This window comes from Heptranchias perlo, chromosome 19 (assembly GCF_035084215.1).
Source record: "Heptranchias perlo isolate sHepPer1 chromosome 19, sHepPer1.hap1, whole genome shotgun sequence".
Lineage (NCBI taxonomy): Eukaryota > Metazoa > Chordata > Chondrichthyes > Hexanchiformes > Hexanchidae > Heptranchias > Heptranchias perlo.
The window spans coordinates 31,706,227-31,730,631 of record NC_090343.1 but is presented as its reverse complement, the minus strand read 5'-3'; the positions used below and the strand labels follow the sequence as shown (position 1 = coordinate 31,730,631).

Below are 24,405 nucleotides of genomic sequence, written 5' to 3'. Positions count from 1 at the left end.
AATCCAGCTGTTACTAGCAAAGTCCAACACTACGCTCACTGTGATGCAGCAGTTTCCCTAAGCATTGTAGAAGTGGAATAAAACCAGTAAAAAGGGCAATAGAGGATAGGGAAGAATCTCAAGATGAGAGCCATAGTAGCCACCTTTGATGAAACCCAGACAGCTGCCATGGTAAATTTTTAGAGTTCTAAGAGGGACTAGTAGGAAAAGGAAAGTTGAATAGAAACTACATGTATAATGTAATTACAATTATAAAAATAACTTGCTTTAATTGAAGAGTTGGTCAAAAAGAGACATCTGTGGGTGACTTCAGTAAACATTTGATGCTAGCTAGCTACAGTCCTAGTGACTCGTGCTACAGCAGTTTTTTTCTGGCAGGATCATTAACACTATTGTTTTTTTTGGAGGGGGGGGCGGGGGGAATGGGAAAGAGGGAAAGAAATCAGCCAGGTGTGAGACACATAGAAATCATCATCATGCTCAAGAATCTCCAAACCGCATAACAAAACCCCCGTAGAAGGATACAGCCAAGTTGCCTACGTAACATTAAAAGGATACAGGGTGGTAAGACAACTCAAAGCAATAAAACCAACAGCAGACATGGCAAAATGCCCATATAGATCATCATTCATTTCAACTAACTGGCAAGGTTCTCCAATGTAAATATATCACATGCACTGTATACTAACAATGGCTCCACGGCCCATTACAAAATAAAAACCGAAGTACAGCAACTAAATTCCAATGAGGAAGTTTTCAAAAATGAATGCATACAAGAGCTAAGGGTTCTTACTAAGGATGTGCAAGTAATCAGTGAGAATCTCATCCTGGTAGCCAATACATAAAATGTGGGATTGAGTTAGCACTGTGGCCTTTCATCTCTGCCATCTGGACTTGAATACAGCCCAGACTGACAGGATGAAAGATTTCTCCGTCCATCTATTAAAAGGATCCTACAATTGTAAGGGAAGGGTTAAATCAGACTGTCCTGTAGTCTACTAACATTATACCACTGTTGATTTCTCTTTATGTTGAAGTAATATTAACCTTTAGCCTTTGCCTGTTGAGCAGGGAAGTATAAGTTAATTTAAAGTTTCACTGGGCTGTTGGGCCAGGGCTGACCTTGCAGCAATGGTCAGTTACAGGATAAAGTAATGAGACTTAATTAAGATGTGCTGTTGCATACAGCTTCCATGAGTTTCAGAAAACTTTAATCATTTGATAACAGTGTGGGAAAAGTTAGTTCTGCAAAGGAAAGGATCTGGGCATATATCATCCTTCTTAATTGGTATCAATGATACAGAAACAAAGAGGCTTATAATTAAAGGTTTCACTTGGTAGAATAGCAATCATATGAAATTATTAATAAGATAACAAAGTTAGCCCAATGGAAAAAGTTTGTTAAATAAGGAAAACTAAAATTATCTAAGAAATATATCAATTAAACTCTCCTTATATGGAGCTGTATTTTAACTTGTACAAAATTTTGTAATGCAGAATTGTGTGGATTGACACAGGGAATCAGAAATGTTCCATTTCCAAGCAGTGACTTGCCTTGAAGAGCACAAAGTTCTCAAAAAAAAAATGCAGCAAATTTAGTGTGGTCCACAGGCATCAACTATGAACACTACTGGACTACTATGGTATAAGAATGAATGAAAGTTTTCTGATTGATGAACAGGACCAAGAACCAAGTTCAGTCTCAGAGGCCTCCCACTTTTCATAGTTAATTTTGTGAAATCACGAGAATTGCAGCACTTGAAAACATCAAGTAGTAAAAGATAAAAAAAATAAAAACTTATAATCTGAACACCAACAGTTAAAATACCATCTTTCAGCTGCTAAATCCTGGTCCCGTAGGGTATTTTGCTTTGCCAGGCCCTAAAACCACAATTGTAAACAATTTTACAACACCAAGTTATAGTCCAACAATTTTATTTGAAATTCACAAGCTTGGAGGCTTCCTCCTTCCTCAGGTGAATGTTGTGGAAATGAAATCCTCAAACCCTTCGCATTTATAAATCACAGAACAATACCTGGTGATTACAGATAGTCTTTCCAACTGCCCGTTGCCAAGGCAATCACAGTGTGCAGACAGAGAGGTGTTACCTACTAGTCCACCGAATATACAAACCACCAAAAAAAAGGCAGAAACATAGAAAAGACAGCAAATGACCCGTTATATTAAAAACAGATAACAGTTGTTCGCTGGTGGGGTTACGTGTAGCGTGACATGAACCCAAGATCCCGGTTGAGGCCGTCCTCATGGGTGCGGAACTTGGCTATCAATTTCTGCTCGACGATTTTGCGTTGTCGTGTGTCTCGAAGGCCGCCTTGGAGTACGCTTACCCGAAGGTCGGTGGCTGAATGTCCTTGACTGCTGAAGTGTTCCCCGACTGGGAGGGAACCCTCCTGTCTGGCGATTGTTGCGCGGTGTCCGTTCATCCGTTGTCGCAGCGTCTGCATGGTCTCGCCAATGTACCATGCTCTGGGGCATCCTTTCCTGCAACGTATGAGGTAGACAACGTTGGCCGAGTCACAGGAGTATGAACCATGCACCTGGTGGGTGGTGTCCTCTCGTGTGATGGTGGTATCTGTGTCGATGATCTGGCATGTCTTGCAGAGGTTACCGTGGCAGGGTTGTGTGGTGTCGTGGACGCTGTTCCCCTGAAAGCTGGGTAATTTGCTGCGAACGATGGTCTGTTTGAGGTTGGGTGGCTGTTTAAAGGCGAGTAGTGGAGGTGTGGGGATGGCCATAGCGAGGTGTTCGTCGTCATTGATGACATGTTGAAGGCTGCGGAGAACATGGCGTAGTTTCTTCGCTCCGGGGAAGTACTGGACGACGAAGGGTACTCTGTTGGTTGCGTCCCATGTTGGTCTTCTGAGGAGGTCTATGCGATTTTTCGCTGTGGCCCGTCGGAACTGTCGATCGATGAGTCGAGCGTCATATCCCGTTCTTACGAGGGCGTCTTTCAGCGTCTGTAGGTGTCCATCGCATTCCTCCACGTCTGAGCCGACCCTGTGTATTCGCATGCTCAAGCTGTCAGGAAATGCGTCAATGCCAGATTCATCAGCCGCACTCAGAAGACAGTCCAGAATGTCACCAGAGCACAACGCAACGCCATCAACGCTCTCAAGACCAACCGCAACATCCTCATCAAACCAGCGGACAAAGGAGGAGCCATCGTCATTCAGAACAGAACGGACTATTGCAAAAAGCATACTGACAACTGGACAACCAGGAACACTACAGACGGTTACCCGCAGATCCGACCAAAGAACACACCCACCAGCTCAACAAACTGATCAAGACCTTCGATCCAGACCTTCAAAGCATCCTACGCGCTCTCATCCCACGTACTCCCCGCGTGGGAGACTTCTACTGCCTCCCAAAGATACACAAAGCCAACACACCCAGACGTCCTATCGTATCAGGCAACGGAACCCTGTGTGTGAACCTCTCTGGATACATCGAGGGCATCCTGAAACCCATCGTACAGGGAACCCCCAGCTTCTGTCACGACACTACAGACTTCCTACAAAAACTCAATACCCACGGACCAGTTGAACCAGGAACACTTCTCACCACGATGGACGTCTCGGCACTCTACACCAGTATCCCCCACGATGACGGCATCACTGCGACAGCATCAATACTCAACACCAACAACAGCCAATCTCCAGACGCCATCCTACAACTCATCCGCTTCATCCTGGATCACAATGTCTTCACCTTCGATAACCAGTTCTTTACCCAAACACACGGAACAGCCATGGGGACCAAATTCGCACCCCAATACGCCAACATTTTCATGCACAAGTTCGAGTAGGACTTCTTCACTGCACAGGACCTCCAACCAACGCTATACACCAGATACATCGACGACATTTTCTTTCTATGGACCCACGGCGAGGAATCACTAAAGAGACTACACGATAACATCAACAAGTTCCATCCCACCATCAAGCTCACCATGGACTACTCCTCAGAATCAGTTTCTTTCTTGGACACACGAATCTCCATCAAAGACGGGCACCTCAGCACCTCACTCTACCGCAAGCCCACGGACAACCTCACGATGCTCCACTTTTCCAGCTTCCACCCTAACCACGTCAAAGAGGCCATCCCCTATGGACAGGCCCTGTGAATACACAGGGTCTGCTCAGACGAGGAGGAACGCGATGGACACCTACAGACGCTGAAGGACACCCTAGTAAGAACGGGATAGGACGCTCGACTCGTTGATCGACAGTTCCGACGGGCCACAGCGAAAAATCGCATAGACCTCCTCAGAAGACTAACATGGGACGCAATCAACAGAGTACCCTTCGTCATCCAGTACTTCCCCGGAGCGAAGAAACTACGCCATGTTCTCCGCAGCCTTCAACATGTCATCAATGACAAACACCTCGCTAAGGCCATCCCCACACCTCCACTACTCGCCTTTAAACAGCCACCCAACCTCAAACAGACCATCGTTCGCAGCAAATTACCCAGCTTTCAGGGGAACAGCATCCACGACACCACACAACGCTGCCACGGTAACCTCTGCAAGACATACCAGATCATCGACACGGATACCACCATCACGAGAGGACACCACCCACCAGGTGCATGGTTCATACTCCTGTGACTCGGCCAACGTTGTCTACCTCATACGTTGCAGGAAAGGATGCCCCAGAGCATGGTACATTGGCGAGACCATGCAGACGCTGCGACAACGGATGAACGGACACCGCGCAACAATCGCCAGACAGGAGGGTTCCCTCCCAGTCGGGGAACACTTCAGCAGTCAAGGACATTCAGCCACCGACCTTCGGGTAAGCGTACTCCAAGGCGGCCTTCGAGACACACGACAACGCAAAATCGTCGAGCAGAAATTGATAGCCAAGTTCCGCACCCATGAGGACGGCCTCAACCGGGATCTTGGGTTCATGTCACGCTACACGTAACCCCACCAGCGAACAAATGTTATCTGTTTTTAATATATAACGGGTCATTTGCTGTCTTTTCTATGTTTCTGCCCCTCTCTTTTTTTTTGGTGGTTTGTATATTCGGTGGACTAGTAGGTAACACCTCTCTGTCTGCACACTGATTGCCTTGGCAACGGGCAGTTGGAAAGACTATCTGTAATCACCAGGTATTGTTGTGATTTATAAATGCGAAGGGTTCGAGGATTTCATTTCCACAACATTCACCTGAGGAAGGAGGAAGCCTCCGAAAGCTTATGAATTTCAAATAAAATTGTTGGACTATAACTTGGTGTTGTAAAATTGTTTACAATTGTCAACCCCAGTCCATCACCGGCATCTCCACATCATGGCTACCATCTAAAACCACAACGCAGCAAAGCCTTTACTGGAGCACAAAATGAATAGGAATTTGCCCAAGATGAGCGAGAGAAAGAAATTGCATTTATATAGTGCTTTTCACAACCTCAGGACATCCTGAAGTGCTTCATAGCCAATGAAGTACTTCTGAAGCATAGTCACTGTTGTAATGTAGAGAAATGTGGCAGCCAATTTATACACAGCAAGGTTTCAAAAACAGCAATAAGATAAATCAGGTAATTGCGTTGGTTGAGTGATAAATATCGCTCTCACTCTTCTTCAAACTATGCCATTGGATCATTTACATCCACCCGAGGGGGCAGATGGCACCTTAGTTTAACATCTGATCCGAAAGCACAGCACTCCCCCAGTACTGTACTGAAGTGTCAGCTTAGATTATGTGCTCAAGTAAAAACATAAAATACAGGAAACTCAGGTCAGGCAACATCTATAGAGAGAGGAATTTAGGGTTAATATCTGATGAAAGGTCATCGATCTGAAACATTAACCCTAGATTTCTCCCTCCCTAGATTTCTCTCTCCCCAGATGCTGCTTGACCTGCTGAGTGTTTCCTGCATATTCCGTTTTTATTTCAGATTGTCAGCATCTGCAGTACTTTGCTTTTTGTTTTATGTGCGGAGCTATTCTGGCAGAGCTTGAGCCCATAACTTTCTGACTGAAACAAGAGTGCTATCACTGAGCCACGGCTGTCATCTGAGATGTTGATGTACTAATTTTACACTGACAGAATCAACACTTTCCTGTGAAAACAGATCAGTCACTTGCTTAGTCACAAAGAGCTGATACTGCTTAACTATTGTGTGGAACCTTACCAACAAGCCTTTAGAAAAACGTCAAAAAACTATAAACATTGAAATTCAAGGACATTCTCAAATACACCCTTGTTCAATCTTTCCATTTCTATCATTTCTAGATGATTAACGTGTGAATGACTACAATGAGCATCTAACAATAAACAGCCTTGCCCAATTATAACTGACAGACAAAAACATCAGTTATAGAACACTACAGACAATTTAGGTATGGTTCTTTCCTTTGACTGCCATTCTTTTATTATATTAGCTGAAACATACCATTAATGTCATTGTATTTGCTGCAGAGGGTGAAGTCACTGTCTGAAAGTAGTACTTCTGAATTTTCATACCTTTCATGTTTAAAAAAAATGTATTTAACATTCTGAGATGATTACATCATATACAACTATTGCTGGTGGAAATTTTTTTGTATAAAAGAGCCAGACCGATTTGAGTTTTATGTTGACTTGCAGAATTTTAAAATGACTCTGTAAACATCTTAAATTCAAGCTGTGTTTTTCTCCCCCGACTGCTCTTATCCAGGATTATACTGCTACTTTTGCATCAACGCAATGCAGTTTTGGGTGTGCGGCAACACAAAAGTGGTAGATTAACTCGGAGTTAAACCAGATTCACTGTCTGAACACACTAGAGCTGTTGCCTGAGCACACTAAAGCTTCAGTCCAGCGCACAGCTACATTTGCAAAGTAACCAATTTTATGGCTGCATATTTTTTAAATGTTGAAAGTTGACACTGCCATTCGCACTCAACATTAAAAAATTAGGTGCCTGGGAAGCAGAATTCTGCACACATGTCCAAGCACGTTGGGCAGTATAACCCCACTGTGCTGACTTTGCATCAATTTCAGATATAACTCGTCCGAGATCAGTGTGTAACTACTGCTAATTTAGATAATCCACTATATTTACAAAGAAACGCTTGGCATTTGACTGCAGTCATGGACACTCAGTAGCTTTAAGAAAAAAGAGGGAATGGCAATATGTAAAAACACTGCAGCCAAAATGTATGACAGTAACGCTTAGTTGATACAAATAGAAAATCATTCTGAAAATACCACACTCGGCTTATGTAACAGGCCATTTGTAAACCAGTGTAATAGCAACTGTTACACTGGAAAGAAAAGCTCCCAATTTTCAGTACAGTTTTTCTTCCAAAGATTCTTTTGAGTCATTACAAAAAAAATACAATTCTCATTTTCACTAGTGGGCCATCATGTGCATGTTGTGATTCAGGTTACTTCCCAATAATCTTTATTCAAATGACAACAATTTGTATTTATATAGTGCCTTTAACGTAGCCCCAAGGCGCTTCACAGGAGTGTTATCAAATGAAATTTGGCACCAAGCCGAATAGGAGATATGAGGACAGATGGCCAAAAGCTTGGTCAGAGGTAGGTTTTAAGGAGCGTCTTAAAAAGGAAGAAAGAGGTGGAGAGACAGAAGCTAGGGAGAGAATTCTCGAGTTTAGGGCCCAGGCAGCTGAAGGCACAGCGCCAATGGTGGAGTGATTAAAATCGGGGATGTGCAAGAGGCCAGAACTGGAGGAGCGCAGGGATCTCGGAAGGTTGAAGGGCTGGAGGAGGTTACAGAGATAGGGATGGGCGAGACCATGGAGGGATTTGAAAACAAGGATGAGAATTTTAAAATCGAGGCATTGCCGGACTGGGAGCCACATATGTCAGCGAGCACAGGAGTGAAAGGTGAACGGGACATGGTGTGTCTTAAGGTATAGGCAGCAGAGTTTTGGATGAGCTCAAGTTTATGGAGGGTGGAAGATGGGAGGCCGGCCAGGATATCATTGGAATAGTCAAGTCTCGGAGGTTAACAAAGGCACGGATGAGGGTTTCAGCAGCTGATGAGCTGAGGTAGGGGCAGAGACAGGCGATGTTACAAAGATGGTGGTGATGGAGCGGATGTGGTCGGAAGCTCATCTCAAGATCAAATAGGATGCCGAGGTTGCAAACGGTCTGCTTCAGCCTCAGACAGTGGCCAGGGAGAAGGATGGAGTCGGTGGCTCGGGAATGGAGTTTGTGGTAGTCTTGCAATGGCTTCAGTCTTCCCAATATTTTACTTAAGTATACTCATGACAAAAGTACTTTTCCTCATTTCGCATCTAGTCTCAGATCCTCTCTCAACAAGCAATTAAACACATTTTTAAACAATTACATCCTCTCGGGAGATGGAGCCTGAACTGCTGACTTTTCAGATGTGTGCTCACATTGAATCTTCTGACATTTGATAGGCATTACAGATTATGGTTTCAAACCGGACACCCTGATTTTGCACCTAAACTACAGAAACAATAGCTTCTCCTAGAGAATTTCTGACAGACATACATATACACACACACACAAAATATATTTTTTAAAGTCGCAGGACATTGGCCTAGTTAAAATTTCACAAGTATATAATTGCAAGACTGATCCTCGTGTCCGTTGCACATTTTTACTGAAGTATACTTAGTGTTGAATACTAAAATCTGTACTTTGATACAATATACCAATTTAAACTTTCAAAATGGGATTTTATTCCTCTCTGCTTCAAACTCTGCCGTTCTCTTTTTCATGGAACCCTGGAATCAGGTTGTGGTAGTCAAACAATCTGACCTCTTCATAGTCTATGCCAAGGCTGCTCTATGGCTAGTTGATAGTGTAGAAATGTGAAGTGCAACTGAAGGTGAAACTCCTGCCAATTTTTCCTTCTGAACTTACATAAAATAGCGTCACCATGTGAAGGTGTCCGGGCAATGGTTTAAGACCAGGTCTACCAGTCAATGGCATAGGATCCAAATGCACTGCATTGCCAGTCCATCTGCATGGGGGCACGGTGAAGAAGAGGTGGTTACAGATGCATGGGAAGTTGAACAACCTACTATCTTTGAGAACTAGAGCTTAAAAACAAAATGAATCAGCTTCGATTTTATGTATCTTTGCAAGTGGCATACCAAATAGATGATACATTAATGACAAGTTGTCAAAGATGAAAATCTTGCACAGACCAAAATTTCTTTAGTCAAAACAACTGCAAATCATACATTCAGTAACACTCAATAACATCTATGGTGCTCATAAAATATAACCCACTGTTTATTAGCATTTTTTAAAAAATTTGTTCATGGGATGTGGGTGTCACTGATGAGGCCAGCATTTATTGCCCATCCCCAATTGCCTTTGAGAAGGTGGTGGTGAGCCGCCTTCTTGAACCGCTGCAGTCTGTGTGGTGAAGGTTCTCCCACAGTGCTGTTAGGAAGGGAGTTCCAGGATTTTGACCCAACGACGATGAAGGAATGGTGATATATTTCCATGTCAGGATGGTGTGTGACTTGGAGGGTAACATGCAGGTGGTGTTGTTCCCATGTGCCTGCTGCTCTTGTCCTTCTAGGTGGTAGAGGTCACAGGTTTGGGAGGTGCTGTCGAAGAAGCCTTGGCAAGTTGCTGCAGTACATCCTGTGGATGGTACACACTGCAGCCACAGTGCGCCGGTGGTGAAGGGAGTGAATGTTTAGGGTGGTGGATGGGGTGCCAATCAAGCGGGCTGCTTTGTCCTGGATGGTGTAGACTTTGAGCGTTGTTGGAGCTGCCCTCACCTGTCCCAGATGCACTGGAAAGATGGAACGATCTTACACCAGAGTGGACAATTGCTTTCTCAATTAGCCTCAATTTAGTATTCCATCACACTCCTGACTTGCAGATGGTGGAAAGGCTTTGCGGAGTCAGATGAGTCACTCGCCGCAGAATACCCAGCCTCTGACCTGCTCTTGTAGCCACAGTATTTATCTACATTATTCTAATATGTGACACTAGAAATAATTTTGCAATTTTGCAGCTGCCTTTTTGACAGGCTAATAGAAGTTGATCATTTGTTTCAATTAACTCCACTTGTCCCAGGTGCACTGGAAAGATGGAACGATTTTACACCAGAGTGGACAGTTGCTTTCTCAGTTAGCCTCAATTTAATATTGCAGTTTCAGTTACGTGATTTGTGCTGTAATTTGAATGAAATACTTTGTCAGCCAGTTAACAGTAAAATTACAAGTGTTTTGGAAGAACTTTTCTATTCTGAAAAAGCAGTACTTGTGGAACAGCCCAAATGATGATAGCTGCTGGTTGTAACAATACTGTTCTCCACAAGTTGTAATTTCCAAAAATTAGAGAGAGGATCAACCACTTTTCTGTCAAACTGTAAAGGTAACAAAGAGGATGACGGAAGTCAACAAAAGAAATTGTATTGTACGGTGCCTTTCACAATCTCAGGATGTCCTAAAGTGCTTCACAGCCAATTAATTACTTTTTGACATGTAGTCACTGTTGTAATGTAGGCAAATGCAGCAGCCATGTTGCACACAGTAAGGTCCAACTAACAGCAATGAGATAAAATACCAAATAATCTTTTTTTTTAAAAAAAAGTGTTGGTTGAGGGATAAATATTGGCCAGAACACAGGAGAACTCCACTGCTCCTCTTCAAATAGTGCCATGGAATCTTTTATATCCACCCATGGGGCGGGGGGGGGGGGGGCAGATGGGGCGTTGGTTTAACGTCTCATCCAAAAGACAGCACTTGGTCAGTTCTACAATGAAGTGTCAGCCTAAATTATGTGCTCAAGTCTCCGGAGCAGGGCTTGAACCCACTACATTGATTCAGAGGCAAGGGCGCTATCACTGAGTCCAGGGTTACACCCAAGATGTACAGAAGGCTTAATCACTTCTGCTCTTTCAACAGTCACACAATCTAACTTGACTTAAAAATTTCAACATGGGTTGCTGCTTCCCTAAAGCAAGCACAAATCCCACAATATTTTATTCTCTGTCATATTGGGATGTCAATATCCTGTATCTTAAGATGGGAGCACATGCCCCAATTCTTTACATGAAGTTCCTGACATGCAACAGGACATAGTGAGCAGGGACATGGTACGTCCTTACAGGAGAGGAAGGAAAGATTGAAAAGCAAGTCACCCACCCTACTCACACACCGTTTCCCAGCTAGAACCAGAGCATCATGGGCTTGGAGTTAAATCATCTAATTTTCTAGGAATAATGTGCAAGAAAAGAAGCTCTTGCAAAAGAAGATGAGCCAATAATTAAACAAATTTTAATCTTGTGAAAGTACCTGTACATACCACTACCCAATATTATACATCCACAACATTTATCACAAGGTATAAAGCTACAGCCTTCCTCTCTTCCCACAGTCTGCATAAGACAAGTCATTGTTAAAATGATGCATGTACATTACCATAAATGTCAAAAGCAGGCATTCATTGTTGTGCTTCTAAAATTGCTAAAGCTGCACTTTTAGTCCTTTTAAAAATAATTTCAAGCCCCATCATCTGGAAGCACTGAGTTAATTTCCACATGTACCCTGACACTCCACTCTACCTCTCTGTCTCTGTCTCCTCCACTGATCCCTAGGCTGTTCACACTTTCCTAAACTGCCATCCCACATTAAGGCCTTGATAAACCAAAACTTTCTCCACCTAAAACGTTGGCAAAACTCAAACCATACCTTTCAGTTCGCAGAAACCCTTACATACCTCTGAATACAACTTGATCAATCTCCCCAGTTGCTATCCCAGGCTAAGCACAGTACCTTGGCGTACTGCTTAACCTAGAATTCAGCTTCTTTCCTCACATGATCCATGATGTTATAATTAAACAGCACTGCGACCGCATTAATTAGACAGCATTGTCTGCTAGTTTTTTTTTTAGTTACCCGAGTGCACTCCCAGACCCCGGAGGAGACTGGTTGTGCCTACGCCTTGCAGCCAGCATACGTCTCCAGCAGTGGGAAGACGCAGTCGGAGCCTCTGAGCACGTCCGGTGACCCTGGTGTCCCCAGCACAGCTCACAATTGCATGCTTCACTTTACCTACGAAAATTACAGTTAATGAAATCAGCATGAGATGCTACTCCTCAAGGCACTAGTTTGTCAAGTGTGGATACTAATGCTACTGAAAAGTTTTAATGGATGGGAGGAAAGAGGGTTGCACTGCAGATACCCAGGGCACTAAGATTTCTTAATGAGGCTCTGCAATTTGAAAAAGATCCTTACTCCCTAATGTGTCAATGGCTATGAGTCAATTTACTCGTGACCTCTGCCAGCCGACAGCCCCACTTGCCTGACACTGATTTACTCCCTCCACTTCATCAGTATCGCTCTTTCTGCCACTATGCCTCACCTCCCTCTCGCTTTCAACAGCCTTCAAGAGACCCTTCATAAAGTATTCAAACTTCTCAGAAGCAATGCAGAAATAACACCATTTTTGATAAGAATTTATTAAACCTTCAGCTAATGAAGCAGTCTGTGCCCGCATGCAGCAAGAACTGGACAACATCCAGGCTTGGGCTGACAAATGGCAAGTAACATTCACGCCAGGCAATGACCATCTCCAACAAGAGAGTCTAATCACCTCCCCATGACATTCAACAGCATTACCATCGCCGAATCCCCCACCATCAAAATCCTGGGGGTCACCACTGACCAGAAACTTAACTGCACCAGCCACATAAATACTGTGGCTACAAGAGCAGGTCAAAGGCTGGGTATTCTGCGGCGAGTGACTCACCTCCTGACTCCCCAAAGCCTTTCCACCATCTACAAGGCACAAGTCAGGAGTGTGATGGAGTACTCTCTACTTGCCTGGATGAGTGCAGCTCCAACAACACAAGAAGCTCGACACCATCCAGGACAAAGCAGCCCGCTTGATTGGCACCCCATCCACCACCCTAAACATTCACTCCCTTCACCACCGGCACACCGTGGCTGCAGTGTGTACCATCCACAGGATGCACTGCAGCAACTCGCCAAGGCTTCTTCGACAGCATCTCCCAAACCCGTGACCTCTACCACCTAGAAGGACAAGGGCAGCAGGCTCATGGGAACAACACCACCTGCATGTTCCCCTCCAAGTCACACACCATCCCGACTTGGAAATATATCGCCTTTCCTTCATCGTCGCTGGGTCAAAATCCTGGAACTCCCTACCTAACAGCACTGTGGGAGAACCTTCACCACACGGACTGCAGCGGTTCAAGAAGGCGGCTCACCACCACATTCTCAAGGGCAATTAGGGGATTGGGCAATAAATGCCGGCCTTGCCAGCGACGCCCACATCCCATGAACGAATAAAAAAAAACGAGAAGTAGGGATCTGACTAGTTACTGTTAAGAGTTTTGAAAAACGTTCTTGGTACTGAAATTTTTCCCCTATAATGCTATTTTACTTCCAGAAAAATAATGGACTTATTTAATTTGGAGATTATTCAGGTGGTGTACACGAAAAAGACACAAAAATTGCATGAAACAAATTCTAAGTGTTTTGTAAAATGATTCCACAATCAAGAGGAGATTCCAAATTAGGTAGATGATTTGGAAAACAAGTACCAATATAAGTTTCCTAAACTATAACTTAGTTACCTGCTAGAAGTAGAAAGAAGGTAGATGATATCTGTACACAGAAATACTCTGCCAGAGATTAACAAAGGCTGTAGTAGAAAAAACTGCAGTGATGCATTGCCCACTTAACCCTCTGGAGGCCACAGGGCTGGATAAATAAACATGCTATTGCTCTGGGGTGGGGGAAGAGAAAAAGAGGATGGAGTAAGATTCATGATGCGTTATATCAACTTCTGGTTGGCAAACTTGTGAATTTGGACACAGACAATAAGGTTAAGCCTCAGCGATTAATGACAGGGCAGTTGTGCAACTTTCCACTGTATTTAGATATGATTGATTCAGTCCTGAGATTTTTGAGTACAAGTTATGGAGCTGACACATGATGAGAAGTTACTAGTGACTGATTTAATAAACTCTCCAAGCCTAGTTTCAATGCATGACAAGCAATTTTTTGATCAGCCAGGTGTCTCATACAGACACTCATCACTATACTTGAGGGTCACCAAACTAATGAGAAATCCACATAAGCGCAGTCTCCTTTGGAGTGTACACTCTGCTCCTGTAGGAAGATACCCAAACCAGCAGAACTTAGGCACAGCTAGGGACTCCCAAGTGTGCACAGGGGTGCTACAGAATGGAGAAAGACACAAACTGCATGAAACAAAATGCAAGTGTTTTGTATTGGAGTTTAACATGCTAAAACCAGATAGCTTACCAGGCAACCAGCAAGCTTCCCATTACTTTATGTGCAAGGGGCTCTTGCATTTTGTGTATGGGTTGGGGGGGGGGGGGTTCTGCTATTTTTGTGTATGTATGGCAGTCCTATATTTCAGCATAATCCTATGTGGACCATTCACTGGTTTTGACACATGTAACCGAACTCAAGCCACAAAAGGCAGGACATCCAAGACCAATGACACATACCAGATTCACACATCGCCAACAGCCTAATCCACGTTCTCTCAGAGGGGACTTCAGCAAAACAGATGTGCCTGCAGTGAGGCCAACCCATTCTCCAGAATGCTGAGGAGCAGGCCAATGTGGCCAGGAATTCTTTCATAAGTAACTGACACTCCAAAACCATCCCTTAAGATGCCATCCAACATATTGTGATGAAGCCATCAAATAAAATGGATGATAATGGACAGCCTTGCTATTATATTTATGGGTTGCACTAATGCTCAGCACCAGAAACAATTTTGGTAAGCAAGTTCTCACTTCCTATGAGATGGAGCATGCCTTTATGTGTTAATGTAGCAAGCCAAGTCAGACAGAAACCCTCATCACTGTTTAGATTACCATGTATGCTACAAGCCCTCATGTGATCTCCTAGATTTCAGAAAACATTAAAATAAACATCAGATCATGGCTCAGGTTATAAACTACCAAACAGGTTATGAAAAATATATGGAGGAGGAATATACACAACATATGAACATGCAGAATTGACAGGCAGGAAAAGACCAGCTGGTCTATCAAGCCTGCCCCACACCGTGATGGCTGGAGCATCGTGACTAAACATTTCCTTCCTCCCTCCACCCCCTAGCTCTCCTGGGAGAGGCAATTTGGCAGATTAGTTTAAGAATATCTCTCCCTCCTCAAATACAGAAAATACAAATATGACTCTTCACTACTACTCTTCGCAGTACATTACCTCAGATTGAGCCCCTGAGCAATAACTTTACGCAAGGGTTTGTCCTGCCTTTTGCTTGATGGCCTCAAAGAACTAAAGGATTGTTGCATACCCAATTAAACTACATTTTCAATCAGGAACAAAGGAAATCAAATATGTATGTGTCAAAAATCAAAAAGCTTCCAAACATACAAAGAATTAAAGGCACAAAATAAATCTGCAGAAACAGGGCCTATCCCTCAGGAGTGTCAGCAGATTTCACCTAAATGTGTTCAGCATAAGTCCAGTTAGACCTTAACAGACTGGTATGTGAAAACATGAAAGTTACTTTAATGTGAAACTTCAATCAATCTAATTTAATTTGGGAAAAGCCAAGTGATTTAGACTCAGAATTACTAGATGTAGTAAATGAAGGCTTTTTGACCTACTGTGTCAAGGAAGACACGAGAGGCGATGCTCAACTTGACATAGTATTTGTTAATGAGCCAGAATATGTACAAGATAGGGAGGCTGAGCATCCCGGGGGCAGCAATCACAGAATGATAACCTTCTCGGAGTCAGAAATACTCAAGACCAAGAGCCAGATCTTCAAGGACTACATTTCATGAAATGAAAGATGAACTAAAGTAAATAAATTAGAGAAGTTGTTCAACAGCACTTCAATAGAAATTAAGTTGCACACTCAAACATATGTTAAGCATGGAGGATATAAGCCAGCAAGCTCAGGCAAAGCAAATGAGATCCCAGATGCATTAAGAAATAAATTAAAACTAAGATAAAGGAGGAAAAATGGCCTGTACAAATTCTGCAGGATGAAAGGCAAAGGCGTTCACTAGGATGGATGAAAGAAAATGCATAAACACATTAAAAGGATGAACAGAAAAGCCAAAAGTTGGAAAAAGGCACAGTAGCTCAGGGTGAGCATAACAGTAAAAATTCTTTCATATTACAACCAAGAGGTGAAAACCACAAAAGACACAAATGGGGTTGAAACTAAGAGCATAAAATAGTAAGTATTTTGAATGAACATTTCCTCCTGGTTGGCACATGCCCTCTCCAGACAAAGATATCCCACATAAAATCAATGACTTCATTATAAATGAGATAGAAGTCTTAGACAGGCTAAATGAGCTCAATACAAATAAATCACTAGGGATAGATTATCCTGGTGTTGAGATAGATTAGGGAGGAGATCTGTGAGGCACTGACTATCATTATGAGAGCATCAATGGATATTGTGGAGGTGCCAGTAGACTGGAAACTGGATTTTGTGGTACCCATATTCAAAAATGGTGACAGACAACTACCAATCCATTAGTCTTACTTCCATTTCATGTAAACTAAAATTATGAAATCAATGATCATGGAGTGAACTTGATTATATTTGCAATAACTTAGTTAACAGAAGTCAGCGTGAACTCAGAAGGAAGAGATCCTGTCTGCTCAACCTTCTTGATTTCTTTGAGGAAGTGCCAGCCCAAGTGGACTGTTCCAAGTCTCATGATTTGGTCTACCATAAACAAAGCGGTGGGGATTCAGGGTAAGCGGTGGGGATTCAGGGTAAGCGGTGGGGATTCAGGGTAAGCGGTGGGGATTCAGGGTAAGAAACTGACAAAAGGGTAGGAAATGAGTACTCATTAGAGAAGCTATGTCAGTGGTGGGGGCAGAGTACTGACTGGGGTGCCTCAGGGCATGGTACTGGGACCACTACTGTCGTTAATTTGCAAAAATGACCCGGACTCAGAAACTCAATGCAATGTCAAATTTGCAAATGACACATTAGGAGGCAGTTCAGAAATTACAGAATTACAGGCAGAACAATAGCAGACGAAATTTAATGCAGAAAAGTGCAAGGTGCTTCACAGAGGAAGGAAAACTAGATCAACCAGATTGTTTGCAACCTTGGCGTCCTATTTGACACTGAGCTGAGCTTCCGACCCCATATACTCTCCATCGCTAAGACCGCCTACTTCCACCTCCGTAATATCACCTGTCTCCACCCCTGCATCAGCCTATCTACTGCTGTAGCAGTCATCTAGGCTTTTGTTAAGTCCAAACTTGACTATTCCAATGCTCTCTTGTCCAGCCTCCCATCTTCCACCCTCTCAAACTTGAGCTCACCCAAAACCATGCTGCCTGTATCCTAACCCGCACCAAGTTCTGTTCACCTATCACCCCTGTGCTCGTTGACCTACATTGGCTCCCGGCCCAGCAACACCTCAAATTTAAAATTCTCATCCTTGTTTTCAAATCTCTCCACGACCTCGTCCCTCCCAACTCTAACCTCCTCCAGCCCCACGAGATCTCTGTTCCTCCAATTCTGGCATCTTGTGCATCCCCGACTTCCTTCGCCCCATTGGCAGCTGCGCCTTCAGCTGTCTAGGCTCTAAGCTCTGGAATTCCCTCCCTGAGCCCTTCTCCTCCTGGAAACTTACCTTTGACCAAGCTTTTGGTCACATATCCTAATGTCGCCTTCTTTGATTCGGTGTCAATTTCTTTGTCCGATTACAGGCCAGTGAAGCACCTTGGGATGTTTTACCACATTAAAAAGGTGCTATATAAATGCACGTTGTTGTTAAGCATACTTTATGAATGGTGTTAAAATAGCCAAGAAAAAGCTGAAAGAGACCTGAGGAGTCTTAATAAATTGGACACTGAACAGGGCAGAAATCAACAAGGCCAATAGAATGTTGAACGACAAAGCCAAAACAGGAGAATACAAGTCTGAGGAGGTAATGATCAAAAAATTTATAGTGCCCAGGTTAAACATATTCCTGCAGGTTTGATCACGTGTAGTTTGCCCGCAGTTTGCAAATGTTATTGCATTCACCTTATAAAAGTTAGCTTCCCTTTGCACGTACTTAACAGTATTTTTTTTTTAGGAAAAAGTACAATAGTTACAGGAACCCCAATTTGTGTAAAAGGAGACTGAATACTCATGTATTCTGTTTTTTTTGTAACTATTTTATCTATTGCAAAGTTAAGATTTGTAAGGCACTCCCACATTTTGAGCCTTGTTCTTTAGGAAAATTTAAAAGTTGCGTCAGTCCAAAACATTTTCCTAAACTTAGAAGATGAGTTATGTACTTGACTTTACAGCAGTTTAACAAAAAAAACCCTCAATTTATGGAGTTTCATCTCCTATGCACTGATTCATTTTTGTACTTTTGATATTTGTACGGTTTTGAAATAATGTCATGTTGACTCAATTTTTTTTCCCACATGAACCTTGTTCAACAAATACCTGAAGATTCCTAATCAAGTGCTTTAAATGGGAAATAAAAGTGCAGTCCAGCAGTTATGCATGCCATTTTTGTATTTTATTTGTACAACACATTTATATTAAGAAATATAATTTGAAAATAATTCTGTTTTTAAAATTTGTTTAACCCAGTCCTTTATTTGTGTCTTAACATATTTTGTGAATCCATATCTGGATGGACAAACTAAGATGGCAGAATGGCATTCCTCCTCTGATTATCTTGTTACTGAATTGACCATTCAAGGAACTGAATGCCCTGCAGCTATCATGAAGTGATTCCAATGATATCGGCTCAAATGGCTTTGCAATTAACAAGTTTTAACACATAAAAGCCAACTAGTCTCAACCCAGCTGGTTTGTCTCTTCTGTGGTCACACTGCCATCATGAAATATGTAGCCTCTAGTGAAAAATGGTTTTAATCCCATGGGATTATGGGAAGAATAAGGAGGCCACATACCGCTTGGAAAGCAGGAGTCTAAATGAGGTAGAGGAGCAGAGGGATCTGGGGGTAAAGATACACAAATCACTAAAAGTAGCAATGCAGGTTAATAAGGCCATAAAAAAAGCAAATCAAGCACTGGCATTAATTTCCAGAATTGAAAAGCAGAGAAGTTATGTTAAACTTGTATAGAACCTTGGTTAGACCACACTTGGAGTACTGTGAATAGTTCTGGTCTCCATATTATAAAAAAGGATATAGAGGCACTGGAAAAGTTACTAGGATGATACCAGAACTGAGGTTAGGCCCATCAGGAAAGATTGAGCAGGCTGGGTCTCTAGAAAAAAGACTAAGGGGTGACCTGATGGAGGAGGTCTTTAAGATTATGAAAGGGTTTGATGTGGAGAAGATGTTTCCACTTGCTGGGGAGACCAGAACTAGGGGCCATAAATACAAGATAGTCACTAATAAATCCCATAGGAGAAACTTCTTTACCCAGAGAGGTTAGAATGTTAAACTCGCTACCACAAGTAGTTGAGGCGACTAGCACAGATGCATTTAAGGGGAAGCTAGATAAACATGAGGGAGAAAGGAATAGACAAATACGCTGATAGGATTAGATGACGTTCGTGTGGAGCATAAACACCGGCATGGACCTGTTGGGCCTAATGGCCTGTACATTCTATGTAATAAACAAAAAACACAAAAGTCAAACTTTCATCTATCCTTACATAGAATTTAAAGTTGCAGCACACATCCCAATTAAATTTAAGAGAGTTAGTTTTTTTCCCCCCATGAGGGCTGTCTAGGTCCAAAGCCTACAAATAATCAATGAAAGTGACCAAACCAAATGCCAATGATTTTAGGCCCCAACTGATATATTTTTTAAAAGATGACATCAGAAACCCTTTAGGAACACAGTCCTACAAATACTGAAATACACATTCATTTCATTTACATGGTTAGAATAAACAATGTGAAACCAGTAAAGCTTTGGTGAAACTTAACTTTGGGAATCTAAAACTAGTATTCATTTCTGGTCAGAAAAACCTCTGGATTTGCTAAGACCAGAGACATAGGTACTGTGTACAGTTACAATAGTGTAGGCAATTAAAACCAGACACACGTTGCCAACTTTCTTCTTGAAGAAGCGCTACATGCACCATACTTGAACATCACCAAGATCTGATTTTCCCACAGCTAGCATGACTTTAGGCGTTAACAAGCTTCTCAAGTAACTTGCTGTAATTGAAATCTGAATGAATGGATACTTTTATCACCAGGTCCCTCTATGCTGCGTTTGAATGATGAGATGGAACTCTACTTGTTCAGAATTGCATTGACTAAGCTCACTTGTTGAATTCTGTTCAGGCAAGTACCTGCTGCAAGCAGGTCAGCCAAGCATTTTTGCTATCCATATCAGCTCTACTGGAGACTGGTTGTAGGAGTGTCATAAGATGACAAACTTCATAAGCTGCAATTCAGAAATTAAGCCATTTTCCCCTGTTTACTTAGAGAAAAACAAATAAATTTCCCAATGCTATATAGCCATAAGCACAGCAAACCCTCTCTCAGGTAGTATCAGGTAACTCTCAGGTTCCAACAGATCGGTTTCTTGCAGTTCATTTCTCTTGTCGCTGTTTGTGGGACTGTGCTGTGTGCAAATTGGCTGCTGCATTTCCCTACATTACAACAGTAACTACCCTTCAAAGTACTTTTTTAGCTGTAAAGCACTTTGGGACATCGTGAGGTGGTGAAAGGCACTGTACAAATGCAGATTCTTTTTTATTCTTGAATTTATTTTAGTTTGGATTTTTTTTGTTTGTGCTAAAACCTGTTTTATCTGTGCTTTAAAATTTTTCTTCTTTTAAAAAAAGTTAATTTTAATACAAAAACACAAATGTGCAGCATTGATGGCTCATCCTTGGTCAAGGAGTTAGTCATTTGACAGACAGAATAAATACTTGCTCTGTTGTTGCAGCAAGTAAAGCACAATTTTATTTAGAATTAAATCTTCTTCATAAATTTAACATGAAAAATAAAAAGGCATAACAGGCCAACAGTATTTTTTTTTAAAAACGGTCTACTTTACTTTGTTACCGAAAAAAACACCAAAAGTTTCAAAATTTTATGTGGGAAGCATGTTTAAAGCTAAAATTGGGAATCTTAGATTTAAAATACATCAAAACATGCAAACTATTCTTGAAATCTGCATATAAAAAAGTTTGGGCCCGACTTTCATTTTTACTTCTAATTTCCTAATTTCTAATCTTCAGTTCCTTAGAGCCTTTACCACAGTAAATAATTTGCCTAGATCAATCGCGTCAATCCACAGCATGATCTTGAAAACTTGAAATAGATCACAATTCCTGTTAAAGAAAAGAAGCCCAACTTCCTTAACTTTTCCTTACAATTTAGATTCCGGATATCAGGATATCTTTGTTCTTCACTTCTTCTGTACTCGCTCAAGCCCAATAATATTCTCACGATTAGGTGATAACTGCACAGCGGGGTCTGACCAATGCTTCGTACAGCAATACCACATCTTGATTTCTATTGTGTCCAACACAACCCACTTACCATGTTCGCCTTTTTCTTACTGTAGCCACGATTCCTATTTAGCAGATCCCTTTCTTAATGAATACAAGTGACTGATCTATTTAACATGCCCTCCTTCAATACTATTTGACTTTTATCCACGTTGGATGGTATGTGTCACAAAGGCTCCATTATCTCAAAAGTTCCAAAACTCTCAATCTGACTGCTGTTTCTTACTATTCAGTTGCCTCCTATTTTGATATCATCTGCAATTTGCACATTTTGTTTCCAATATCTTTATCTAAACCAGTAAAAAATTTTTAAAAGTCATACGTACACCCTCAGCATATCCTGCTCAAAATCTACCAAGCATGAAAATTTGCATTTACAGCTACCCTCCATCTTCCATTTTTAATCCAATTATATGATACTATGATATCATCGTCGGTACAGCGCATGAGGAGGCCATTCAGCCCATCGTGCCTGTGCCGGCTCCTTGAAAGAGCGATCCCAATTAGTCCTATTCCCATGCTCTTTCCCACGTAGCCCTCAATTTTTTCCCTTCAAGTATTTATCCCACTCCCTTTTGAAAGTTACTATTGAATCTGCTTCCACCACCCTTTCAAACAGTGCATTCCAGATCATTACAACTCTGTGTAAAAAAAATGTTTCCTCATATTGCCCCTGGCTCTTTTGCCTGTCACCTTAAATCTGTGCCCTCTGGTTACCGACCCTTCTGCCACTGGAAACAGTTTCTCCTTATTTACTCTGTCAAAACCATTCATGATTTTGAACACCTCCATCAAATCTCCCCTTAATCTTCTCTGTTCTGAGAACAGCCCAAGTTTCTCCAGTCTCTTCACATAACTGAAGTTAGTAAATCTCTTCTGCACCCTCTAAGGCCTCGATATCCTTCGTAAAGTGTGGTGCCCAGAATTGAACACAATACTCCAGCTGGGGCCTCACCAGTGTTCTATAAAGGTTTAGCATAACTTCCTTGATTTTGTACTCTATGCCACTATTAATAAAGCCCAGGATTTATGCTTTTTTAAACAGCCATCTCAACTTGTCCTGCCACCTTCAAAGATTTCTATTGAAACTCTGCTGCCTGTCTCCTATCCCTCAAATTCCCACCCCTGTGTTTAAATCCTCCTATGGCCTCTCCACAATCTCTAATCAATTTGAGTCTTACAGCTAGCCCCCCCCCCTCCCCCTAAGCACTCTCAGCATCTGACTGGCCTCTTATGCACTCCCATCCTTTTGCCCCACCACTGGCTGCTGTGTTATTAGCCCCCTTAGCCACACTCTTTGTAATTCTCTTAAACCCCTCTGCCTCTCCATCGCTCCTCTTAAAATCTACCCCCTCTTAATCTCTTCTTGGGCTGGCCAGCTCTTTGCCCTCACACCTCTGCAAAGCACCTTGGGAAGTTTTTCCCCTATATTAGAAAGGCACTATATAAATGAAAAGTTGTCATAGATGCCTTAAAATTAAACAAGATTTTCTCCACAACTGACAACAATCTTTTTAGCATTTCTGTTGATCCTTTTTTAAAGTGACGCTATAATGTATTCCATTTTCCAAACCTCAGGAATATCTCCCAAACACAGCTCATGCTTCAAAAGCTTTATCAGACCCATTTCCAGTTTCCACAGCCATAAATATGTTTTGTATGACTTTCTGGTCTGAAAATAGAGGAATGTAAAGCTTCAGGATAAGAATATATTCAAAGCCACAAAGCCCCAGAAAATATATTAAAGCTTTAAATCTAATGCTACATTACATTTGTGGTTATATATATATAACCTATACTATATATAAATATCCTGGCAACAGGATGAGGAGTTTTATAGGTTGAAAGGCACATTTGGTACAGACAAAATGCAGGCATGTGAATAATTCTGGGGCCTTGCATATTTTACTAGGACCAAAGTTTTGAAATACTTACTCTCCAATACAGGAGTATAAAACCGCTTTAATTAGCCTAGCCTACAGGCGTACAAAACTGCTTTGGTTAAATCCAACCAAGTAATTTTTAACGTTCCTACAGAAAATAAGTCAAAACTTTGCAGGTCATCTACTTGCATATGCAACACCATGATCGCCACAAAATAAGAGTCAGCCTCATGTACAGGAAAAAGTATCGTTACGAGAGCAGCATGTGAGAGATGTGGAGACGACCATTAATGTCGTTGGGTAGACTCGATTCGAGGTATTATTTCAAAAATCTATTCTGCTCTAAGCAACACGAATCACGGTTAAATATTCGCTGTTAAAAATGGAACCTGGAGGCTATTTAATGTCTAAGCTCGATAATGAAGTCAGGGAACAACGTAGTTCATGATCAAGTTTACCCAACACTTAACGGCAAAATAACTACAGTTGTTAGTCAAATGTTAACTACATCCAGGACTATAAACCGGTTGCCTATTGAGCTGTGTTAGCCGGTGTGAGTCAATGTCCCACCAAGGTAATAGTGACAGCTTTTGGTTTTAATGCTTGTAGAGTAATTTGCTGGAGTGGCTGCTGACAGCACTAATTAATTGGACGACCCCGCCGCAATCCACGAGCGGCTCCCACACGGACGGGTTCAGCTACTTTCAGAATCCGCCCCCGGCACAAGACCTGCCGGTACGGACCCAGGCGCGGCTCTTACACGGCACCCACCCCCCACCTCCCCTCTCGGCCTGCACTTCCTTCCAGCCAGCCTGCAACTCAACCCCTGGGGCCGTGGTTAAAGGGGCGTCGGGGCCCCGCTCGCACTTGAGCCCCGGACACTCGCACTGCCCTCACCTGGTAATGTGTCAACCAGTTTCCGTATCTGTCGATCTCCGCGAACTCCTGCTCCATGACTGGTGTAAGTGCGCCGTGCCGTGCCTTCCCCCCCCTGCGGGCCTCACCGACGCTGTAAATTTCCCCCTCTCGCTCCACTTCTACCTCTTCATCTCAAGTCCCTTACATCAGAAGCGCTT

General features: G+C 42.4%; 1 protein-coding gene across 1 annotated transcript in view; it reads right to left on the bottom strand.

The window, feature by feature from the left end:
* Positions 1–24,405, bottom strand: part of LOC137335289 (tyrosine-protein phosphatase non-receptor type 1-like) — a 121,144-nt gene extending 96,739 nt beyond the window's left edge. The window contains exon 1 of the mRNA XM_068000588.1: positions 24,227–24,405. Within this exon, the coding sequence (XP_067856689.1) occupies positions 24,227–24,283 (57 nt within the window). The 5' untranslated portion in view covers positions 24,284–24,405. The remainder of the gene's footprint in view (positions 1–24,226) is intronic.